A 23,446-nucleotide genomic window follows, 5' to 3' on the forward strand; every position below is an offset into this window, starting at 1 on the left:
GCACAACAAACACTGCACCTTGGAAATGCCCAAGCTGCATTTCCTTTGGGGGACCTGTGATGACACTCTCACGAGGGCAGCCACACGCAAGGCAGCCTCTTAGCAATTGCACTGCTAGCTTTAGCAGTCACTACATCTTTGTCAAGAGCTGACAGTGGATAATACGGCAGGGAGGGCACTCCAGGTGGTCTCCGAGCTCCAAAAGATCAGCTTATCTACCTTCTTTCCAGGCCTATCATCTTATTCTAGTCCAAAAGGTCAGAAAGTTAAAAGAAATAACAAAAAGTGCAGAGGGTTGTTTCTTTCTTTACCCTCCTTTCAACAGATTTTCTACTATCCCAGGGTACATTTAGTGCTGGTAAGAAACTACAAGCAACCTCACTACTAGTAGCCTGCAGTTTCAAACAGGAAAGACATCCAGAGCTATTAAACTCATTGCATTGCAGGTACGCAGCAGCTGTTTTGAGGCTACTGCAGTGGATATTAGTTCAACGCTGTGCTCTAAGGTTTCTCTCTTTGTCCCATTCTGCACAAGACAGCAGACATGGCACAGAAGAAAGGGCTCAAGTTCCATTTGCAGGTAACACAGGGCATTCTGATTTGGAACAAGAATTTCACAGTTAAAGGTAGCATTGAACTTGATCACATCCACCTTGTCTCGCCCACATTTCAGCAAGGTTTACAAATGTTAGAGTCTAGGACTGTAAGAGGCAAATCAAGCAAGATCACATCCACCTTGTCTCGCCCACATTTCAGCAAGGTTTACAAATGTTAGAGTCTAGGACTGTAAGAGGCAAATCAAGCAAGAACAGAACTTTCAAAAAGTGAGAATAAACCCGCACAATGGGGCAGGAGCCCTATGTTCCTCTGCAGAGCACTAGAATAAAAAATGGTTCCTCTTGTTTGAGCTGTCTTACAAACTGATTACCAAGGCTGTCTCTTAGGAGAGACATCAAATGTGCTTTCCTGCCTCCACGGGACAGTTTAACCTCTTTTTCACAAGCCTACGTATGAAATCTCCCCGTTGCTGAGAAGGCTTGCTCTTTGGATGATAAAGTAGCCAATGCTGAATAATGGGAAGTCTCATTTTATCAAGTGAGTGGCCAAGCAGTGAGTGCTCAAATCCGATCAGACTACAGGGAAAGATCTCCTTTCCCAGCAGTGGAATGGGTTAGAATTGTTACAGCCTTTATGGTAAACCCTGGAAAGGCCAACTGCATTAATAATCATGTGCATTAATTAAAGTCAAAAAACCAATTTGCTAAAGTAGTAATTATTGATAGAGGAATTGCTGCATTAAAACTCTCCTGAGAAAAATACTGTATCCAGTACTTGCCAGGTCAATAACTACACTGCAATAAAGTTCTGCTCCCAGCACAACATTTCATCTCCTCTGGCACAGGTCCCCAAAGAACATGTAAGTGTGCCCTAAAAGATAGTTGCTTTCACTATCAGTTCAATGAAGGAAAAATTTTACAGCTGTTTCACAGCAAGATGAATGCTGTTCGCTACAGGAAGATAGTAGATGCCCTGGAGAAGAGATCCAGAAAGACAAGAATATGCAATTACATGCGATGAAATGGTCACCACCCAAAGCAGCACCAAAAGGTTACTCAATAATTCATTAAAATTCTAGAAAGCCCAAGTCATTCATGAAACCCCTTGAGTGTCACTGGTGCTTGAAACCATATGTAATCCTCCCAGGCAGGAGCCACAGCCTGAGGAGACGAGGCACCTATTCCCACGTCTCCATCGGAGGACAAGTTGACAGTGAGTTTCCTTCCTCGGGTGGGCACTTTGTAGTTGAGCTTGGGCCGGAACCAGTCAGCACCACAGTCGCGGTGACCCTGAAGCATCACAACAGCGCCCACGACAGGGAGAACCTTCAGTTCGCTGAAGACATCCGCAACGAAGAGCGAGTGGAAGAGCTTACGCACGCAGAAGGGGGTTTGCAGGCTCTCCTCAGCGCTGCCCACACAGACGCCCTCCAAGTTGAGCTCATAAAGCTCCTTGGGGCTCATGGCATTGCCACCAAGCAGGATGAGAACACGCGGAACCAGGGTCAGACGGAACATCGCTTCCAAGTGCTGGAGCACCCCCTCCAGCTCCATCAGCACCTGCTGGCATCTCTTGCTTGCCATGTCCACGGAGGGCGGCTTCTTAATCACATCTCCATCCTGTGGGGTGGGAAGAAAAGTAGAGAGAAAAATAAGGAGAAGGTCTTAATACGTTCTTCTCAAAAGAGGGCACATCCTTTTCATATTACTCCAAGAAGGTCAGGCAAGTTAGTTTAATATGGGTAGACCCACGTAAAATCAGGAAGTCTGAGAAGAACACAAAAGGACACTCTGATTCAAGCTGCTGAGCTTGAATCTGCACCAGGCTACTTTAAAAAACAAACAAGAACAAAAACCCAACAGGCTTAGAAACCCTATCTTTCAAATGAGGGAAACCACTCTGGAGCCACATCAAGAGGAACTCAACACCCAGAGGGCTCGTGTGAGCAACAGACGTAGAACAGCGAGTAGCAGAAACTACTTCAAGCGGAAGGCGCGATGCAAGGGTCAAACAGCAACGTTTGGTATCTTCAGCTACCAGCCCTACTTCAGAACAGCGAACGGAGCCCTCTCAGTTCAGACCCGCAGCGAAGCTGTAGGGGCCAAGCTGCGGAGCTGGAGCAGCCACCCCGGCCATGGGCCGCCGCTGCCCACCCGGCCCGGCCCCGCCGCCCACCTGCGCCGCCCGCCGGCAGAAGTAGGCGAGCTGCTCGTAGGGCAGCGGCAGCTGGTGCCGCTGGTGCAGGACGTGCTTGAGCAGCTCGCAGGCCAAGCGGCAGCAGCTCTCGCGGCTCACGGTGCCCGGGAGCACCACCGACACCGACGGGCTGCCTGCCGCCGCCCCGCTTCGCCGTGATCTCCCGCCGCCACGCTCCGGGGACGCCACCGGCAGCGCCTCGACCGCGAGGGGCGAGGACGGGGCCGCGGGCGCCCGGTCGGGGGCCACGAAGTGGGTGGCAGGGACACAGGGCCGCTCCGCGCCGCCCGGCGCCGCCATTTGCTGAGGGGCGGCCCGCGGCCCAGCGCGGATTTGAATGGCCGCCGCCGCGGGGCACCATGGGAGCTGCGGCCCGGGGCGGCGCCGGGGGCGGTACCGCCGCCATGTTGGCCGGGGCGGAGCAGGCGGGCCGGCCCCCGTGACGGGAGGTGCCGGCGGGGGCCGGGCGCTGCGGAGCCGGTAGCGCCGCGCGCGTGCGGCAGAGCGGTTCTGTGTGCCCGTTAGTCGCGCCGCTGCCTGTGTCGGTGGCGAACGTGCAAAGCTGCGGGCGGTGACAATTTCGAATCGCCGCGCTGGGACGCGCGGGCCGTAGGAGCGAGTTTCGCAGGCAGCAGCTGCCGCTGAGCGGTCCCTGGTGCGCACTGGAGGGGTCGCCCGTCCCTGGCGGCAGACAGAGCCAGTGCCCATGGCCGGCTCTGCGGCCGAGGGGCACCCGGCCGTGCCCCGCAACGCGAGCAACGGTCGGGCGGACCCCGCGCTTTGCGCTCTCGCTGCTCCCCAGGCCGCTCTCCGCAGCGCCGCGGGGCAGGTGAAGCGCCGGGGGCTGCGGCCGCGCGGCGGCGCCCTCCGCCGCCCCCGGACTGCAGCTCCCGTCCGGCCCCGCGCGCCCTTCCTTAACGGCGCGGGCGCAGCGCGGCGCGGGGCGTGCCGGGAGCCGTAGTCCCGAGCGCGGGCGGCGCGGGGCGTGCCGGGAGCCGTAGTCCGGCGGCGGGAGGGCGGGACTCGCTTTCCCGGGGCGCCGCGCGGCGGGGCCGGGGCGGCGGGGCCGGGCGGGGAGCGGAGCGGAGCGGGCGCCGCGGCGGGGCCGCCATGGACGCGCGGGTGTCGGAGCTGTTCGGTGGCTGCTGCCGGCCGGCGGGCGGTGGCGCCGGCGGGGCGCTGCGCGGGCGCGGGGGGGCCGCGCCCGGCGGCGGCGGCTGCAAGGCGAAGAAGAAGAGCGGGCGGAGCCGCGGGGCCAAGGCCAACAACCCGCCGTACCTGCCGCCCGAGGTGAGCGCCGCGCCGGGCGGGCAGCGCCGCGGCCGGCGCCGTTTTGGGGCCGGGGGTCCCTGCCGCGACAGCGCCCGGGGCCTGGCCGGTGCCGTGGCCGAAGCCCGGCTCAGCCCGAGCCCCGTGGGTGCCCGGGAGGCGCCGCTGGCTCCTGCCCGGGGAACAGGGAACTGCGAGTAAGCGGCGTCTCGGCGAGCGCAGGTGCCGGGCACGGAGGCGATAGGAGCAGCAGCGCGGCGAGCCCCGCGCCCGGCTGCCCGCCCCGCACAGCGACACTTGTGTAAAGCACAGCGGGACTCCTGCAAAAGGCGCAGGGGCCGGTGCTGGGGGCACCCCCGCTGCCCCGCAGCTGGCGCACAGGGCTGAGCTGCCCTGCGCACCCTTTGCTGGGGCCCGGGCTGTCCCTTGCAGCCGGGGTCCTGCTCCTGTCAGCCGGAGGCCGGGCGGTCCCGGTGCCTTCCTGCCCTCGGCCGCTCCTCGCTGTGTGGCCCGGCGAGCCCTGACTCTCTGCTTTGCTAGTCCCAGCTGCCTTGAGAGAGACCCACTGTCCCCTTATCGCCTGCAGCGTGGCAGGTGAATGCCGTTTTGCTCCCCGGCACGGAGGTGATAACTGAGGAAAACCTGCTGCAAGCGCCGTGCCGCTGGCCGGGAGCAGAGCTGTTAATACAGAGCCTCCCTCCCATGGCGTTTTGCCACCAGAAGCTCCACTGCGGTTGAGCGCGGAGCTAGAAGGCAGGGAGAAGGCTGCTGCCGCTCTCGACATGCAGATGTGTGTCCAGGGCAGAAGGAGCGAGCTTGGTGAGTTAATGGGTCTTTCTGTTTGGGGCTGTGAGTCTGGGCTGGCTACAGCCCTCCCAGACGTTGCCCACAGCCTTTCCCGATCAGTTCTGCACCTCCAGGAGTGTCAGGACAGTGATGAGGTTGCTGCACTACAAACAAGCCAGCAGTTTGCTTCCTTACGGCTGAAGTTTTTTCTCTATCTGCAAGGTAGATGTGCGTGGATATAGGAAGGAGTCAATGAAAGAAATGGATGAGCAGCATAGCAGTGTGTGGGAGAAGGGGCAGCGATTTTTGCCGCCCGTCAGCTGTTTCCATGCATGCTGGGTGGACAGAAGGTGCTGGATAGTGTGTGGTGGCAGTGTGGGATGTGAATGGAGTGGGATGTGTGGAGATTTTTGATCATCTGTTGGCCTGTGTGCTTTCTTTTCTTTTTTTTTTTTTTTTTTAAACTGGAAGTTTCTCTGACTTTCAGACTGGCCCCATCCTTTGCTGTCGGTGGAAGAAAAAAAAATAGCAACAACAACAAAACGTGGCATTTGGCATTCCCTCCTGCATGACTCTAATTTTAGCTTCTGGTTTTCAACTTGTGTGATGCAAACAGCAGAAACAGACCCCGAGTAAATTCCAGTGCAGCGTAGGAATTAATGAATGAAGGGCAGGCGAGGCTGTGACTAACACAGTAGGTTTCTGCAATTTTCCCTCTCTTTGAAGATGGTGGTAGGAGCTACAGAGCGCCTGGGTGGCTGGTGCCTATGGAAGTCCCTGCTGACACGGTGTCTGACCTTTCTATCTTATTTCATTCCCCAACCAGGCAGAAGATGGGAACATCGAGTACAAGGTGAGCCTGTTGAGCACTGCAGAGGGGACCTCTTCCCTCCAGAGGACTATTTTGCAGTGAAGAACTTCAAGAAAGACAGCATGTGGGGAGCACGTTCAAGAAAGGGACAGAGAAACAAACGCTGGACTAGGGAGTTGGACCCAGTCCACTTCTGGATCTCTGTGTGTAGCAGCACCTAGTGTGCTCAGCTGCAACAGCTGGATATTGGCACTAGTTTTAAGAGTCTGGTTTAGGAGATGAGATCCACTATGCTTTTTCCTGAGACCTTCCTCCTTTGATGGAGATACCTGCCATTCCTTAGCCACTTGCTTGTGGCTCTCCTGCCATTCACAGTTACCTGGTTCCTGCATCACGAAAAGGTGGTGTAGTGCTCGCTCTGTGCCCCCAGAGCAGGCAGGGTACAGATCTGCCACCCTGCTGTCGTGGGGTGTTTCCCATAGGTAGGCCAGGGTGGAGATGCTGCCTCGCGGGGTGGGCCGGGGGGTGCTGCCTTGGGCAGCGGGATTCCATGGGCACCTGCGCTGTGACTCTCAACTCCCCGCTCTGTTGGGCAGCTGAAGCTCGTGAATCCCTCGCAGTACCGCTTCGAGCACCTCGTGACGCAGATGAAGTGGCGACTGCAGGAGGGCCGCGGTGAGGCCGTCTATCAGATCGGCGTGGAGGACAACGGGCTGCTCGTGGGCCTCTCGGAGGAGGAGATGCGCGCCTCGCTCAAGACGCTGCGCCGCATGGCCGAGAAGTAGGTGTCCCCGCAGGCAGTGAGCGCAACCCCCGAGGCTCTGCCCCAAAACGGGCCTGGGCTCACAGCTCCATTGCACAAAGCCTCTCTGTGCCTCAAGTTCCCATAGCACAAGGCTCTGGGAATAGGAGAGCAGCTTCGCTGGAAGCTCGAGGCTTCTGTCCTGCTGCTCCCAGTGTTTGGGCCCTTCTCTTTGCCAGGTCTGACTCTAGAGGTGCTGGGGCAGCTGAGCACAGACGTGTTTCTCACTCTTTCTTTTGGGTCCATGGCAGAGTTGGGGCAGACATCACGGTACTCCGGGAGAGGGAGGTTGACTACGACAGCGACGTTCCCAGGAAGATAACAGAAGTCCTTGTCCGAAAGGTGCCTGACAACCAGCAGGTAGGAACCTGCAACTTGGCCGTCCTCTCCTTTTGGTGACTTTCAGGCTTGAGGCTTCATTCAAGCAGCTTCCTTTTGGGACAAGAGCCCAAACCCTAGAGGTGCTTTGCCCTAGATTGACCCATTACATGCTCTCTAAAGAGCAGCCACAGGGAGGCCTGAGAACAACGCTTTTCATCTCCGGGATTGCGGTTGCAGCAGATTCCAGTAGGGGAGGTTGCCTGCACCAGAGCTGAGAAATTATCTCACTTCTGAAGCACTGGCTGTGATGCAGCCAAGCACAGAAGCAAGGAAGGATTTGCAGTTCCTCCTGCTGCAACAAATGACCTTGTTTTGCAACTCCTGGGCTGTGATTTGCTGAGGGAAGGAGCAGGATTTGATGAAGATGATTATGTTGTACAGTGCCCATCGTAGAGGGAAAGGCCCTGGGACCCATCTGCTACCGTGCAGCTTGGGTGCGACAGCCAGCACTGCAGTGGCTAAGTTTCCTGATTATTTTTATCCTTCTTCCTTAGTTCTTAGACCTGCGAGTGGCTGTGCTGGGGAATGTGGACTCAGGGAAGTCAACGCTTCTGGGCGTCCTGACGCAAGGAGAGCTGGACAACGGGCGGGGGAGAGCGCGCCTCAACCTCTTCCGGCATCTCCACGAAATCCAGTCTGGAAGAACGTCGAGTATCAGCTTTGAGATCCTTGGCTTCAACAGCAAAGGAGAGGTGAGAGAGAGAGGCCTGCTGAACTCGGAGCTTGGACAGGATGAGATGGGGAAGGAGAGTATGACTTGTCACTATTAACAACAGTGAGGGAAACATGGTGGGAGAGAGGTTGCCCAGCTCTGTGTTCCCAGTGCTGCTTGTCCATTTGCAACAAATGTAGCTTTTTGCATCTGTGGGGAATGATTTGTATTCAGTAACTTTTGAGATTGGTGTAGTCTAATAAGGCCAGGCTCTTCCTTTGCTTGCCTGGTGGTGCTTTTTCTTGCTTAGTCCTCTTGTTCCTCAGGTGGTGAATTACAGCGACTCCCGGACAGCAGAAGAGATCTGTGAGAGCTCCTCCAAGATGATCACTTTCATTGATCTGGCTGGCCACCACAAGTACCTGAAAACAACCATCTTTGGCCTCACCAGCTACTGCCCAGACTTTGCTATGCTGGTGGTTAGCGCCAACACCGGCATTGGTGAGTGTTGTGCTGCCTGCGCTGAGGAACACACAGAGACTGACAGCAGTGTGAGATGAATGGAGGGTGGCTGGGAGGATCCTGGTTAGCTGGAGATTATTGTCAGAAAAAAGAAAAAAAAAAAAACTGTTTTCTTGTAGACCAGCGCCTAAAAATGTCTGGGAGGTGGTAGAGTGGAATCCTTTTGTCATCTGTATACCAGGTTACTGGAAATGATGCTCAGGAGAGAGAGGCTTTTGTTGGCAGTTGAGGGTGCATTTGTTGGAAAAAAATCTCTTGGACATATGGTTGGACATATGCATAAGAGTAGCCTGAGCTTTGTAAAAAGGCAACTGGAGTTCTCCCACATTTTTTAATGGCTGTTTTCTGGAAAACTCTGGTCCATGAAGAAAAACTACTACATCTTTCTGAGAGCAAAGAGATCAGGCTCAAGAAATCTTGGTCACCTTAGTATTTTTTAGTTGAATGTTTGTTTTGATTAAAAGAATAATGTTCTTTTTCCATTGCCTGATCTGGGCAGATGAATACTTGATGAGTACTACTGCTCTCACTTTCCTCCTGCAGCAGGCACAACGCGAGAGCACTTGGGCTTGGCAATGGCCCTCAAGGTCCCTTTCTTCATTGTCATCAGCAAAGTCGACTTGTGTTCAAAAGCCACTGTGGAACGGACAGTGAAGCAGCTGGAGCGAATCCTGAAGCAGCCAGGCTGCAATAAGCTCCCCCTGCTCGTGAATTCCGATGACGATGCGGTCACAGCAGCACAGCAGTTTGCACAGTCTCCCAAGTAAGGGACCCTTTTTTCTGTCTGCTAGAAACATATAAGTCAGCCCGAGCTGCTGTATGGAGCTGGGCAAGCCTCCCTCAGGGAAGCAGGTGGCATCTTGAACATACTGGCTCCTTATCTGCAGGTTGCCTGCCTTTACATTCTCCGAGGACATTTTTCCCTGCTAGGCTTTTCTGGGGCTCTCAGAGCAGAAGGTGCTAGAGGCTGAGTTGGGGTCACATCTCTAGGACAGAAGCGTGGGCTGGCAGGTGGTGGGTGTCTCAACCAAGCATTGAGGCAGGGTCTCTGCAGAGTTATGTGTAGTCCACACACCTTTCCACAGTGGTCCAGTTTTTTACTGTGGTCTCTGTCTTCCCGCTGGCCTCTGTAGATTCAGAATCACAGTCACTTTCTGCACCTACACTCTGGCCTTCCACTCATCCCTGTGTGTGTGTGTTTGGCAGCATCACCCCAATCTTCACACTGTCCAGCGTTTCTGGGGAGAACCTAGATCTCTTGAAAGTCTTCCTCAACATCCTTCCTCCACTGACCAACAGTAAAGAGCAGGAGGAACTAATGCAACAACTCACGGAGTTTCAGGTATGTGAAGGTAGTTGAGCTCTACGTCCGCTCCTGTGTCCGTTACTATGATGTGTGCCAGCCAGCTGAGAACACCATGGGGGAACATGTGACAAACCCCCAGACTATGGGTAAACATTAAAGAGCGGGCTTGCTCCTTCTAAAGGCTTGTTAGCCTCAGTCCTGTTGTGGCCAAGGGATGCCCATCTCACAGAAAAGACCCTTACCCTGACTTACACTTCTCAAGCTGGGGTTCCTCTAGTGGGAAGATAGTGGGAGCTGGTGAAAGCTCTGAGATGGCCTCTGATGCCCATCAGAGCGCTCCCCTTCCTCTACCCATGGCGAGGGTAGCTTGTTCTTCTGGAGTGCTCTTTGCCAGCTCTCTGAGCAGCTTCCTCTGGTTGCCTTCCTGCAGGTCGATGAAATCTATACTGTGCCAGAGGTGGGGACTGTTGTGGGAGGGACTCTCTCAAGGTAAGTGGTACCAGGCAGATAGATGAGTGTGAGTGTGGGTGGTTGCCAGAGTTCAGCAAGGCTGGAGTCGCCCACTGCTCAGAGAGCAGCAGAGTGGAAGCTGTCCAGTCCTCACCACCTGTATCAGATGGAAGCAGCACAAGGCAACATCAGTCTGGCTCTTGCCCTATAACAGAGCTGATTGAGGGCAAAGCCCTACAGGACATTGGGAGGTGCCGTGAAAAGCCCTTGCTCGCATGGTGGCAAGCGAGGACCCTACTCTCAAGTTGCTAGATTAGCAGTGTGACCTGTAGCATGCTGAAAGAAGGCCTAGTAGGAGCCGGAGTCAGCAGAGGACAGCCAGCATCCTGAGGTGCTGCATTCCTCCTTCCTCAAGCAGGGGGAGAAGTAAATGTGCAAAGCAAATCTGCTGATCCCAGCAGGAGTTGTCACATGTCACTCCCATGAGAAGGCTACTGTCCCTCAGTGTCCCAGCCGCGGTCAGAGCAGTTTGGTTCTCAGGGTGTCCGTGCAGAGTGGGTGCCAACTGCAGTCTGTCCGGGAGAAAGGGGGCAGTGTGTCAGAGCACCGGATCCAGAATTGCACCTGTCCCAAGAAGGCAGGGAGGGGAAAACGGTTCGTTTTCTAAGGAGTAATAGTGCAGCTTTTGCTGCTGCTGTAGGAATTCCCTGTTCCTGCCAGCTTTCTATCCCTGTTAGCTCATCACATGCCCGAGACGTTCATATCCTTGGCCCAGAGGAGTTGGTGCAGGTTAACCTTGCAGCATGTGGCTTCTTCCTTGTCCCCTGCTGATCTCTCCTGCTTTGGTGTCCTGCCAGCGGGATCTGCCGAGAAGGGGAGAACCTGGTGGTCGGTCCCACTGACGACGGGAAGTTCCTGCGGCTGAAGGTGTGCAGCATCCAGCGCAACCGCTCGGCCTGCCGGGTGCTGCGCGCAGGGCAGGCAGCCACGCTGGCCCTCGGGCCCTTTGACCGCTCCCTCCTGCGCAAGGTGAGTCCAGCTGCCACCAGGCTCCTCACTGCTCCAGAAGCTGTAAGATCAGCTGCCAAGGTGCTCGGTGAGCAGGGCTGGAGGCTTCCCAGGAGAACCTGCGCTGGGAATGGGGGAAGGAAGTAGAGGGGTGTGCAGAAAAGTTGCTGGAAAGGGAGGAAATGGCCAGGCTGTGAGGTAGGAGGAGAGCAGGGCTGAGAAAGGGAAACAAGGCCAAGTCTTAGAGTGGGAAAGTGTGTGTGTTTGATATGGGGCTGGCAAAGGGGCTGGCCCTGAGTGGTCTGAGTTTTGGGCTGTTGTGCAGGGCATGGTGATGGTGAGCCCAGAAATGAACCCCACCATCTGCTCAGTGTTTGAAGCTGAGATCGTGCTGCTGTTCCATGCCACGACTTTCCGGAAGGGCTTTCAGGTGACGGTGCACGTAGGCAACGTGCGGCAGACTGCTATTGTAGAGAAGATCCACGGAAAGGTAGGCCTGGGAGGAAGGGGGGATGTGGACTTCCGTGTGGGCCTTGTTGAGATTCCACTGTGCCTGTCAGTAAGGCTAGGGGCCATGGGACTGTCAAGTCCAGTTCGTTGGTATCTTGGACATCTGTGTCCCTTCAGAGAACACGCTGGTCCCTTTATCCTGCCTGTGTAGTTGATTTGCCTCTAACAATGTTAAAGAATTTCCATATCACAAAATAAGCCTACTGGATCCCAGCAGGACTGGGAAGGGAGGCAAACTCTCCGTTCTGCGGTGCTTTGTGTTCCTGTCTCGCACCATGCAGACAGTGACGGGAAGGGTTCAAGCTCTGCAAGCCTGAGAGAGACAACCAGTTGTCTCATCCTTTTAGCATCCACACCCAAGTCTCCTTCAGCAGAGGTGTGGGCTCAGGCATCCCCCTTGTCTCCCTAGGACAAGCTGCGGACGGGAGAGAAGGCAGTCGTCCGCTTCAGATTCATCAAGCATCCTGAATACTTGAAGATCGGAGCCAAGCTGCTCTTCCGTGAAGGAGTCACCAAAGGCATTGGGCATGTCACTGACCTCCAAGCCATCACCACCAAAGAAAACGGCCTGGAGGAGTCCCTGGGGCCTGGACAACGGAGCTTCTGACTACGGCTGGGTCAGAGAGATCGCTCGCCAACAAGCGGGGAGAAGGACGGAAGCTCCCCTGGCTCTCTGAGTGGTGCCTGGAGCTGCTGCTATCCAGCTCCAGCGTGGGCGTCCCTCCTCTGTGCTGCGAGGTGGAGTCTTGGAGAGTTCCTTGCGTTCAGTGCCGTACAAGAGGCAAGTTAAGCATGTTCTCCATGTTGCCTTCTGCTTTGATTACCCTGCCCTCCGGAAGAGATCAGAGGTACCTGCAGACCTGGGCAGGCAAGTTCTGGCTGTGTTTACTGTTTGAAAATTAGTGGTTGGGAGGAGCAGAGTCCTTGAAGACTAGCAGTGAAGGGATTTTTTTTCCATCTGTGATACAAGATCTGGTCTCGTTCCAGCTTGATCCAGAATAGTCCTGCAGCACATCCCTCTGGGGGGGGATGGAAGAGGCCCTGCTTCCCACCATGGGGGCTTGGCTGGACCTTTCAGAATGCATTCAGGACACTTTTTTAACCGTTATATTCTTGGTTGGCTTTAATCTGCAGTGTCCATTTGTGTGTTGGTTTTGCATTACTGTAACCTGGGTGTCTTGCTGTTGGCTGAGCGTCCTGTTCCCCGCACACACACACACGTGTGCGCACCTGCAGCCTCCTGCCTGTGCCTCCCGGGAGGCTGGGGCTGCTCTGAGCGGCATGGTCTCCTCGCACGGCGGCGTGAAGGTGGAATTTGCACTTACCTCTGCTCCTTGCGGCCACCGAGCAGCTGCCGTCCGAATCAAGAGGCAGTTCTGTGGAGCGGAGGGGTCCCTGGGCCGATGCTGGTGCGTGCTAGTTGTTTCCACGGAGGTTCAGCTCCAGATTTCATCTTCGAGTGGGCAGCAGCATTTCACAGTGAGCTCCCTGGCCCAGCCCAGCTTGCTCTTCAGATGCTTGCCTTAACGTCTGAGCAGGGCAGGCTGTATTATTGACAAAAAAACAGGTGACTATTGTAGAGATGTGGTTTGACAGTGGCGTGGTTTTAGTTCCCTTTCTCCTAAAGGAAGACTTGTTTTGTTTCCCTGGCCACCGGGGTTACCGTTGGAAGAAGGCTGGCGTCGCCAGCAAGGACTCTGTGCACAAGAAGTGGGGCACTGCTGTCCCTCACGTGCTACTCTGCGACTCCCCGTTTGCGCCCTGCGTGGCGGTTACTGCAGGCCACACTCAGCCCGGAGGGAGCAGTAGGAGCTGCGCAACTGCACGGGCGCTGCTGGTTTCACTGCTGGCTGCCAGGGCAAAGGTAGTGGCTCTGGGCGAGAGGCCCCTAAAGGCACCCGCCTGCCTGCGAGCAGGTTCCCCCCGTGCTGGGGGGAGCAGCCTGTGCCCGTCGGCGGCTGCCTCAGAGCACCCTGCGGGGCTGCCCCTGCAAGGAGATGTGCAGTCGGTGACTGTGGTGGGTACGCGGGGATGACGAAAGGCCATCCTGCCTGGGAGAGACTGGGAGGCAGCTCAGCAGCGTCAGGAGCGGGAGTGACAGGCACGACCTGCCCCCCGGGAGAACAGACCCAGCTGAAAACCTGCCTCCTCCTTGGCAGCCCAGCACCCATGGGCTCAGGGGAGCTGCTCCAGCATGGTCCCTTTTCCCTTCCGCCCTAGCTGTGCTCTGGGTGTTACAGCAACTGCTCTGGGACCTGGATTGGCCCCAGCTGCCAGCAGGCTCTTCCCTGTGGTACTAGTGGCTGGCTGAGAACAGCCCTGGGTTGGGGTGCGGAAGCAGCTGCTTGCAGCTGCCGTGGCATCCTCGGCACTCAGGCAGGCGTGAGGTGCAGCGACCATCTCCAAAAGGGCAGCCCTCCCGCCGGCTGTGGCGCGTCCGTTCCTGGTGCCCTGCTCTTCATCATTGCTCTCCTGTTGTCTTTAGCTTTTCTAATGCTGGGGGTGGACCCCCTTCCCCAGGCATCTCTATATAAATGTACAGAATAAAGACATTTTATCGAGATGAGTCGAACAGTGAGTGAGTGCAGAGTGGGGCTCTCACCCTGCTGCCCTTGGAGCTGGGTCGTGGTGGGAGAGGGCTGCCTTCCAGCCCTCCCTGTAGGAGGGATGCAATGTAGGAGCTGTAAGTGCCCTGCTCCCAGCCCTGCTGCTCTGCGTGGCACCCTGAGCGCAGTTCTTGTGCCCGTACAGGCAGGGGGGGACCATGGCTCGTGCTTCCTCCCAGCCACTGATTCCCCAGCCACTGATTCACCCCAGAGCCTCCTTTAAGGGCTGCTTCCTTGGGCACAAATCTAACCCAGGGTTTGTTTTAAAAATATTTTGAGCTTATCAGTTTGCAAGTGCCTCCTGTCTGTGAAAACAGGTTACTCCCCTGGTTCCAAGTAGGGACAGAGAAGCTTCCCCTTGGAGGTGACTTGTGTCACCAAAGGGCCGGAGGGCCGTGTCTGCCCTGGGCTTATTTTTGTGTGGGGCAGTGCCACCTGCTGAGGCCGGTCCTGCCGGACGCGTAGGAGATGAGACAGGTGCTGTCACGGCAGCACAAGGCAGCCCTGCTTGCCAGGCTGCCCTTCCTTGCGTGACCACACCGGGAGACTCGTCCCTTCGGAACGTGAGGCCTGGCCTTAATGAGAGACTCCCGCATTCCTTCCCCTGGCTGTCACCGCCACTCAGTGCATCCCCTCTGCCCCTGCTGATGGCAGCTTTGCAGCAGTGTGGTGCCAGCACGGGAGCCGCACGGGCGGGCGTGCAGCAGCATCCCGGTGCGGGACAGCGACTCCGCAGATGGGAGGCTCCGTCCCAGCGGGCAGGAGGCTCCGCGGCTCCGCGCGGGAGGGAGGCCGCGCTGCCACGGGTAGCAGTGCCGGCTCTATCTGCTGCCTGCAGAAGGCTTGGCCGAGGCGCTCGCTCTTTCCCCTTCCTGGGAGGGGAAGCTGCAGTTGATGAAACTCTGTGCAATGCGTTTCCACACCCCACCCAGCGCCGCTTTGACGTGGCCAGCTCCCTTCTCTGCCCTCAGCTGCCTTTGAATTACTGGCAGCAGCAATTTTGCCTTTGGAACAGACCCAAGGGCTCTAGGCAGCCAACAGTGCAGCTGGAGCTGAGCCCTACTGGGAGGTAGAGGGCAAAAGCCTCCTTTGTGCTGGAGGGCCTCGCTCCCATAGTGCCCCCTTGCTCCCCTGCTGCTGTGCTGCAGCGGGCTGAGGCCACCCCTCTCATGTGCACTCTCTCCCATGGCCCCAAGAGCTGGACAAGATGTTCCCCAGAACAGAATCAAACTAGAACGCTGTAATCAGGTTGCCTGTAATACCCCCAGGAGCATCACAGGCCAGACCGCTGCATCCAGGGACTTGCCAAAGTCTACCAGAGAAACCCTGCTGGGGGTTATGGGAGAAAAATCAATCTGCCCTCAGCACAGGAGGGGCAGAAGCAACCTTCGGGTAAGCTCCCAGCTGTAAAACACACAGTAAGGGCACCCCTGGGAGAGAACTCTCATAAGGTGGAGGCTTCAGCATGCTCACATACATAGGGGTTTGAGAAAAGACTTGGACAGAGCCAGCCTGGGATAAGCTGCTCTCTCTGTACTTCAGTTTTCACACTTTCACAGTGTGGGGAGATGCTATTGCCTCCCCAGGAAAGTGCTGGAGGAACAGACTTACTAAGAGCGAGGTGCAGCTCTGGGCACAGCTCCCAGCAGGAGGGGTAGGTGAAAGCACAATGCAGGCCAAGCTAGATGCAGGTGCCTGGGCAGAGGCTGGTAGCAAGGCCAGGTACCCCCACCAGCCCTGACTTCCAGTTCATCTCAGAGTGGGGGGTAAAGATAATTTATTGGACTTAATGCATTAAAACCTGTCAGTATATATATAAAAAACCCTTTCAGATGTAGTTAAAAAAAACACTGATTATATAAAATTCCCAGAGTGGCTGGGAGTCAAGGAGATAACCGTTTAAAGAAAAAATCTAGAGTTCGTGTCACACCTTCCCTGGGCCGTTTTGCGCTAGAGGCAGCTTGAGGCTTGGGCTTGCTCTTGGCAGGAGAGCTGGATGCTGCAGCCCTGGGGTTACGAGCTGCTCCTGGGGCCGTCGGGGAGCTGGGCTCCAGGAGAGAGCGCTGCAGCTCCACAGCAAAGTGGTAGTCCAGGTGCTCTGGGAGCTCCCAGGCCAGCACACGCTGGCCACACTTCTCGCACTGCTGCCAGTCCCCGGGCGAGGCGTGAGGGAAGGGCTGGAGCTCGGGAGATGGGGGCAAATTCTGCTCGTTCCCCACTGTAGCATGCTCTAATTTCAAAGGGATGGTGGAGCCTGGCGGGGTGGAGGGCGCTTGTGTAACATCAGGCTGTGGTTCTTCCTGGAGAAGCCTCTTGCGAGGAGAGGCAGAGCTCCCCTCCCCAGGGCTGCACATCACGGGGGACCCCAGGTCGCACTGCACAGAGGCGAGGCCAGCACCACTTCCCGCTTGACGCTCCGGGGAGCTGGGCACGGGCGGCTGCGCTTGCTGCCGTTCTGCTGCCCTCCGGAAGAACGCCTCGATAGCACCAGGTGCCTTCTGCCTGGACTCTTTGCTTGGGCTCCTGAAGAACTTCACCCTGGGGCTCCGAGGGGACACGGTGTTTTTGCTGGCCGTGGCAGTGCTGTCAGACTGGGCATCACTGGTCAGGAAGGTGGCAATGTCTGCAGAGAGGAGCGTGGGAGCCTTCGAGAACTTGCTGGCAGAGAGAAGCACCGATATGAGCGGCGGAGACCTGCAACGGACAAGTCAACATCAGCTCAGACACTAGCCTGGGAAGCAGGGTCATCTACGGTGGGGCTTCGAGCAGCATGACCAAAGCTCACAGGCAGGATCCCACCACAGCAGCTGCAGTTTCAAGCACAGAAGTTAGCAGAGTCCAGCCAGATGTGGGGCTAGGAAGAAGCCAGGCTCTCGCAGCTGCCCTTCCACAAACAAGCGCTGTGCTCTGCTGTGCCTGTGCTGGCCATTCCCATCCCAGCCCCTCAGCACAATTCTCATTCCCACCCGTCAGGTCTGCCTCATCCTGCACCCCAGCAGCGGAGCAAGCCCTCACAGGGACACAAACTGCTGCCCCGCTCTCACCAGGCGGCCTGGTGAGCGCCAGCCACGTTGCAGTTCTGGATGATGGCAAAGGCGTCGCTGCTCATCTTCTGGGCATCGTAGCGGGACAGAGCGCAGCAGCGCGAGACCCGCACGTCTCCCTGCGCGCAGATTACCACCATCAGCTGCTTGGCCACGCGGTTGTTCTGCGGAGAGAGAAGCGGCCACGTTACAAGCGACGCCTGCAGGGTAGAGCAGGGAGGGCCGAGGAGACGCTCGCGCTGCTGCGCCCATGCGTTATCAGCTGCTGCCTCTCGATGCTGAATGGCAGATGGCAGCTTGTCCTGCCAGGCCTAATCTCGCAGGGACAAGATGCGGGACAGCAAACATTCATACAGCTGCAGCACCACAACACAGGAAACATTTAGTCCTTGTTCTTCAGTCAGCTCCGCAGCTTTTCTGGGTCTCCCTGCAACATCAAAGCTAGCAGAATAACCTCACTGTCGCCTGTACACTCATAGCTGTGCGTTTAAACACGGCTCACTCCTCTGCGAGCCTGCAGTGTGGGCAAGGCTGCCTCAGCAGAGTGCTGCAGCTGCAACGCACGGGCACCACGGCAGGACAGGCGCACAGCAGCTTGCAGATCCCAGTGTCCTAAAGCACGGGCCCAGGAGCATCCTTCGCTGCAGTATTCAGGGACAAACCATTCCTCCTGCTGGGCTCCTGCTCACCTCTTGGCTCAGGGCTCACTGCAGAGCCACATGTCTAAGGCAGGCAGAGTTCCTGCCCCTGCAACCAGCTCAAAGTGCAGATGTGCTGTGGGGCTCCTGGAGGCCTGGCCCCCTCGGCCACTGTGAGGAAAACAAGGCCCTCATGCCCCTCTCCCTACCTGGCTCCTGTCCTTGATCAGTCTGCACTCCAGCTCCAAGGAGAGCTGCAGGATCCAGTGCTGCACCTGCACAACACACAGAGGGGTAAGAACAGTCTTGGGGCTATGCTGGGGGCACTGCTGGCACACGAGCAGCGCGGCAGCCACTGAGGAACATCAAGGCAGCCAGGCCATGACACACGGACTGCCACCAGGGCCGGGAGCAGGAGCGCTCCCAGAGAAATCCGTCCCAGTGAGGGTTCAGCCCTAGCATCTTTGTATCTCTTACAAAGAGTACAGAGTGGATCCCTCTGCAGCTAACAGGAAGGAGTGGCCTTGCTCCCTCCTCAGGCTACTTACCTCCCTTCTAGCCACCAGCCTGTGAAGTCTTGAACACCCTTTGAAGGGCATGGGCCGCTTTTGCTCATGCAGAATAGGACAAGGTTGGACCTCTCTGTGCAGCACTTGGTCACTGCACTTCTGTCTACAGAGGATGTCCCTGGCTCCTGGGGCCTAAGCCACCCCCTCCCACCCAGCCCCCAGGCGCAGTTTCAGGACATGGAAAAGCAGCAGCTTTTGCCAGCCACTCCCAGCTTTGAGCGTCTTGGTCTCCTCCAGTCCAAAGGCCAGACCCTCGTCTCCTACCTCTTTCTGCGTGGCCAGGGCTGTCTTCCCAGGGAAGTTTTTGCTGCAGCCAATGGACTGGGCTAGGTGCCGGTTTTTGACAGGCTCATCTTCAATTCCTCTGCACAGGTCGTACAGCCAGGACCTGGAAGCCACAGAGGAAACGGGAAGTGAAGGCAGCTAGACAGCCCCTATTGCCACCAGTGAACCTGGGGCCCAGGGACACCCACTGCATGTGCCAGGGGATACTCTGTCCTCCGACGGGACAGCGCTAGGGCTGGCGCAAGAGGCGCGCTGGGATTCATCCCCTGCACGGGGATGGCCTGGAGGGCAGAGCTCCCTCTTTCCCTGCCTGTGACAGGCACAGTGCAGAACAAGGCAGGGGAGCCCGCAAAACCTCCCACCCTTCTACCTGTGCAGAACGACCTGCCACCAAAGGGAAGACCCGGGTCCTGCCGGAGCCAGACTGCAGCAAGTGGTGCTTCATTACCCGGCCTTGTCTCCAAAGGGGGCCTGGAGCTCCGCCTCACTGAACCGAGTCAGCTGCCCAATGTGCTCCACACCGAGGATGTCCGTGATGGCAGCACCCAGCTTCCCCCCCAGGTTTCGGCTACAGGAGAAACAGGGATCGCAAATGAGACATCACAGGAAAACTCACGCAGTCACGGGTCTGCAAGCACTGACCCGGAGCAGCTGAAAGCAGGGCGAGCAAGGAAGTAGTCAAGGCTCTAGGGCAAAAGAGCCCAACAAAAGAGCTCTTCCACTTGGGTAGAAGGATGTACAAGAGCTGAAGCAGAACGAGCTCAGAGCTCAGCTCCATCTCCAAGAAGTGCTCCCAAACTCCCTGCTCCCTTCCAATGTGGGCAGGACCCTGCCCCACCAGCGCAGAGCAGCCTGCAGTACTGGGGGCTCAAACAGGGTTCCCCCTGCAGCCGCAGGGCTCGTAACTCTCCTCCATCAAGGAGCAGCTCTTGTGCAGACTGCAGATGTTCAAAACAAAACCATTCCTGCTCTAGCAGGACTCCCTTTCTGTTTCTTACAAACACTGACGAGCTATTATAGTCAATGTTGAAAACCCTCTTCTGCCTGTTTCATCAAATTACTGTATGCTGAGGTAGTCAGGAACAGTTTTGCACCTCCTAGTCACTTTGGTTCTGCTCACAAAAGCAGTGATGACGAAACCGACTGAAGCAACGAAGAGAAGCAGGGCTTTCCTCCCACCACACGCTCCAGCCGTGGAGCCTGAGCCCCAGGCTGCATTTCCAAAAGCCAGTGGCTTCGCAGCACTTACATGTTGCCAACGGGCATCTCGCTGAAGAGCTGCGGGACAGATCGCCAGGGCACCAGTGTCTGGCGGTTGGGCTTGTTCAACCCACACGCCAGCTTTGCCAGTGTCTGCAACACAAGAGAGGCAGGAAGGCCCATTAGTACAAATCTGCACTGACTTTGTTGTGCAAGACACTGCCTAACGGCTCGTGCTGCATCACCTCTAGCTAAGAGCTGCCTTTGGAAGAGCTGTTTGGGAGGACACGCAGGCTGTAGCGCCCAGGGACCAGTGCTGATGCTGCCACACGGGTGGCTCTGCAAAAGGGCAGCCTCCTGCTCCGCATGCTTGGGTCTGTCACAGGGTCTGGCTGCCTTAGTTTGCACCAGGTGAGCATGCTAGGGCTTGCAGAGCATCCCCAGTCCTCCTCAGCCTATTTCTCTCTGATCCCTTTTTTTCCTTCACCTTCCATTTCTGTCTTGCTTTTTCACAATGCGACTAAGCTTTCTCTCTGCAAGGTCCACAACAGCACAGTGCTACAGAAGGAAGTCTGCAAAATACAAAAATGCTGGCCTGGAAGGAATGTTCTCTAGCCGATTTACTACCCACCTCCCCTTCCCATCGTAGTCTAACACAGAATTAAGAATACACAGACCAGCTTGAAGTAGATACAGCTGTTTTTAAGTAATTCTAATAATTTCCTCTTTCATAACTTTATTACCCATCTTATAACTAAGCAAAATTCCTTTTCAGTATATTAAGCTAAAATCTGCATTAACAGCCCCTTTCACAGGCTTACATGCATTCTCACTCTTCTCCAGACAAAGATCCATTTCCTTCAGCTTTTCATATCTAGTCATTTTTCCTGATGTCTGATTATTCCTCTTGTTTCACCGGAGACTCTTCTACGCTTACCCACATTATTCCCGATTAAGGCGCCTCAAACTGAAACAATCACCAAGACTTCATGGGGTGGAATAATTTACTTTTTCTGACACTTCTCTAAAGCAGAAGAAGCTGAAACAGAATCTGCCATTTCCACAGTTATTCCTGTAACTGTCTCATCCTGCTGATTATCCATAATAACTCCAGGCTACTTCCTGACTTGACTGCGATTTAGCCAAAGGCCTCCTAGTTTATGCGCTTGTTTCTTTCCTCATTTGGGCCACTCAGAGCATCCGTGAGAACCACAGGAAGTGCTACTTGATACTTTCAGCTACATTTGCAGCTCTAAAACTCTCCTAAAACTCTTACAGCCAGGCCCTCAGCCTCATCTGTACTGAGCATCATCTGCAACTCCTGCCACTGCTCCTTCTCTCATGGATCAGAAACCTGAAGTCAACATTTCACACTTGTAGTTACCTCTGTACAACGGACCATGGAAGCTGTCAAACAAACGAGTTCGGGACAAGTGTTCTTGACAAAACCACATTGTTATCCTTGAGGTCCAAAATAGCTCATTCACTGATTCAGTCCAGCATAGCAGCTTGGTCTCCACTCTACCCTAACCAATTAGCTCACTATAAAAAAATAGCTTTCAAATCCCAGGAGAATTTTCCTTTAGAAACAACAGAATGACATGCAGGGAGCACACACTCGCTTGCTCCACTTTCTGCTAAAAAGGTTCACACGTACAGAGAAAAGCAGGCTGCGGAAGCAGCGTAGCGTGTTCTGCACAGCCCCGTGCCAGCTTCTGACTTGGAGATGCCTGCCCCATGCTCCGTGGTACAGCTACACAGCCATTCAGGGGTAGCACAGCACACCAGAATCTCCTTATACCCACTTAGGAAAAGGCAAGAATGCTGGTGGAAACACTTGCCAGAACCAGGGAGATGCTGCCGGTCACCTTATTGTACGCTGCTTATTGTAACTTTGCCTCTCAGATGCAGCCTTTTCCACCAACTTTAAAGCACGGTAATGTCTGGGAATTGCAGCTTACTGCCTCTCACAACATTCTGCCGCTTCCAGCTCCTGGCCCTGTCACATGCTACTCAGGAACTACTTATCCAGTGAAGACAGTGGCCTTCCTAGCAGGGACAGTCTTCTGTTCCTCAGAGTTCCCTTTAGAGCAAGGGGGCAAGCTGAACATCCCTTCCAATAGGAGTTTCTACATGAGCACTCTTCCTAAGCCCGCACATCTCTGCGGCACAGTCCTCCCTAGTTTTAGGGTGGGTCAATGCAAACCAGCTCTAGTATGGACAAATACTGGTAATACTTCATACTGGCTCTGCTACATCCTCGGACGAAGCACAAGTCTGAAGTTCTCTCATCTCTCTGAGGTTACGAAGCACCTATTTCACTTTTTTCTTATTTCGGCCACAACTTGCATCGTTTAAAACTTAACCGTACAAGCCCTTTTTTGGCAATGCTGAAGCAAGCGTTGGGTGCTCTCAGTAAACCACCCTGCATATCGGCAGGCAGGAAGCCTCTGTAGCTGCAGCATCAAAGCCAGTTTGTTTGTGCAGCTGCTGTCACGCACCGAGAGCCATAGCGGCTGCCTCGGCAGCTGGCCGAGCGTCACCCATTGCGGCTGCCAGGTGCTGCCAACTGGTTGACCAGAGAGAGCAAAAACAAACTGATGCACCTCAGTGCACTGAGCTGCACCTCTTCCCCCAAGTAATGGGGTGTTTGTGTCAGCAACAACCACGCCATAGCCACTGTCTCCCAAACCCCAGGGAGAGGGATGTGTTAAAACCCTACCTTGTTGTGTGAAATCCCGGCCGAGCACCTGAACCCAGTGGCTGCTTCTACGGCTGCCCTCATTTCCTCCACAATCACTGCTCCCATGGTCAGCTGCAGGTCCGGGCAGTCAGGGTCCGTGAAAGACAGCGCTGCCAGCCACTCCTGCACGCTGCACTCCCGCAGCTCCTCTGGCGGAGGGACACAGAGAGGATCTGCATGGGCCTTTCTTAGTGAGGGCAGAGGGACTGGCAGCATTAGCAAGCCCCAGGGACCAGCAGCGCGCTTCCATAATTCCAACCCAAGGCAACAAAAGGAGCCGGCACCTTAAAACCCTGACCTTTCAGAAAATAAAAACCCCATTACCGTATTTATTGAAGGGGAAGAGACAGAGCAACCCCCTCCTGTCTACGCAGCTATTAGTGAGCATTAGTGAGGGAGCAGCACGGGGAACCGGCTGGGGACGCGGTGGAGCATCTGGAGGGAGGCGCAGGCCCGTGGGCGCCCTACCCTTGCCGCGGGCGCCGGGGGCAGCCGGCAGCCCCTGCACGAAGGTGGTGGGCAGCAGCGCAGCGCCCAGCGGGCAGCCCCGCAGCGCGCGCAGCCGCTCCCGCGCGCAGCCCGTCAGGTCCAGGTAGGCCTCGTCGATGCTGGCCCGCTCGATGGGGGCGAAGCGCGCCAGCACCGCCATCACCTCGGCGCTGGCCTCGCGGTACCTGCCGTGACGGGCGCGGGTCAGGCGCGGCCGCGGGCGCCGCCCGGCCCGGCGCCCCGGCCCGGCCCTGCTCACCGGGTGAGGTCGGCTTTGCCCCGCGCCTCGGGCACGCGCGCCAGCGCCAGCTCCGGGCACAGCGCGCGCGCCTCCGCCGCCCACATGCCGCGGGCCACGCCGAAGGCGCGCGCCTCGTAGCTCACCGCGATGATCCTGCAACACAGCGGGAGGAGTGAAGGAGCCGCCGCCGCCGCCACCGGGGACACCGGGACCGCCGCCACCTACCCGCCTCCCTGCCACTTCTTGTACTGCACCACGGCGCAGGGGCGGCCGCGCAGCTGCGGGTCGAGGCGCTGCTCAACCTGCATGAAGAAGCAGTCCATGTCCACCAGGGCCACCACGCGCTCCTGCCCGCGCCCCATGCCAGCGGCTCCCCCGCC

The 23,446-nt window shown here is 56.5% G+C and overlaps 3 protein-coding genes across 5 annotated transcripts; 1 reads left to right on the forward strand and 2 right to left on the reverse strand.

Moving 5' to 3' along the window:
* Positions 1-1,637: 1,637 nt before the first annotated feature.
* Positions 1,638-3,462, reverse strand: LOC148594755 (MAD2L1-binding protein-like). The gene is made up of 2 exons (XM_088524300.1): positions 2,734-3,462; positions 1,638-2,177 (listed from the first exon to the last, which is right to left on the reverse strand). The coding sequence occupies exons 1-2, from the start codon at positions 3,460-3,462 to the stop codon at positions 1,647-1,649; spliced, it is 1,260 nt and encodes a 419-aa protein (XP_088380426.1). The 3' UTR covers positions 1,638-1,646.
* Positions 3,463-3,834: 372 nt separating this feature from the next.
* GTPBP2 (GTP binding protein 2) lies at positions 3,835-12,419 on the forward strand. Its single transcript, XM_088524198.1, has 12 exons — positions 3,835-4,044; positions 5,636-5,662; positions 6,217-6,401; positions 6,674-6,782; positions 7,298-7,495; positions 7,782-7,956; positions 8,521-8,740; positions 9,184-9,319; positions 9,714-9,772; positions 10,591-10,762; positions 11,067-11,231; positions 11,661-12,419. Exons 1-12 carry the CDS (start codon positions 3,865-3,867, stop codon positions 11,856-11,858), a joined length of 1,824 nt encoding a protein of 607 aa, XP_088380324.1. The 5' UTR covers positions 3,835-3,864; the 3' UTR covers positions 11,859-12,419.
* Positions 12,420-15,732: 3,313 nt separating this feature from the next.
* Positions 15,733-23,445, reverse strand: POLH (DNA polymerase eta). 3 transcript variants are annotated; one of them, XM_088524200.1, is made up of 10 exons: positions 23,292-23,445; positions 23,085-23,219; positions 22,805-23,010; positions 22,316-22,485; positions 19,643-19,746; positions 18,842-18,961; positions 18,373-18,496; positions 17,749-17,814; positions 16,902-17,020; positions 15,733-16,551 (listed from the first exon to the last, which is right to left on the reverse strand). In XM_088524200.1, exons 1-10 carry the CDS (start codon positions 23,426-23,428, stop codon positions 15,741-15,743), a joined length of 1,992 nt encoding a protein of 663 aa, XP_088380326.1. In that variant the 5' UTR covers positions 23,429-23,445; the 3' UTR covers positions 15,733-15,740. The 3 variants fall into 3 exon arrangements, with proteins under 3 accessions (XP_088380326.1, XP_088380325.1, XP_088380327.1); XM_088524199.1 differs by having other exon boundaries at positions 16,902-17,065; XM_088524201.1 differs by having other exon boundaries at positions 16,902-17,065; positions 22,316-22,519; positions 22,800-23,010.
* Position 23,446: the final 1 nt, after the last annotated feature.

The sequence above is a fragment of the Tinamus guttatus genome, unplaced genomic scaffold (assembly GCF_059628265.1).
Source record: "Tinamus guttatus ecotype Peru unplaced genomic scaffold, ASM5962826v1 Tinamus_guttatus_pri_ptg000208l, whole genome shotgun sequence".
NCBI lineage: Eukaryota > Metazoa > Chordata > Aves > Tinamiformes > Tinamidae > Tinamus > Tinamus guttatus.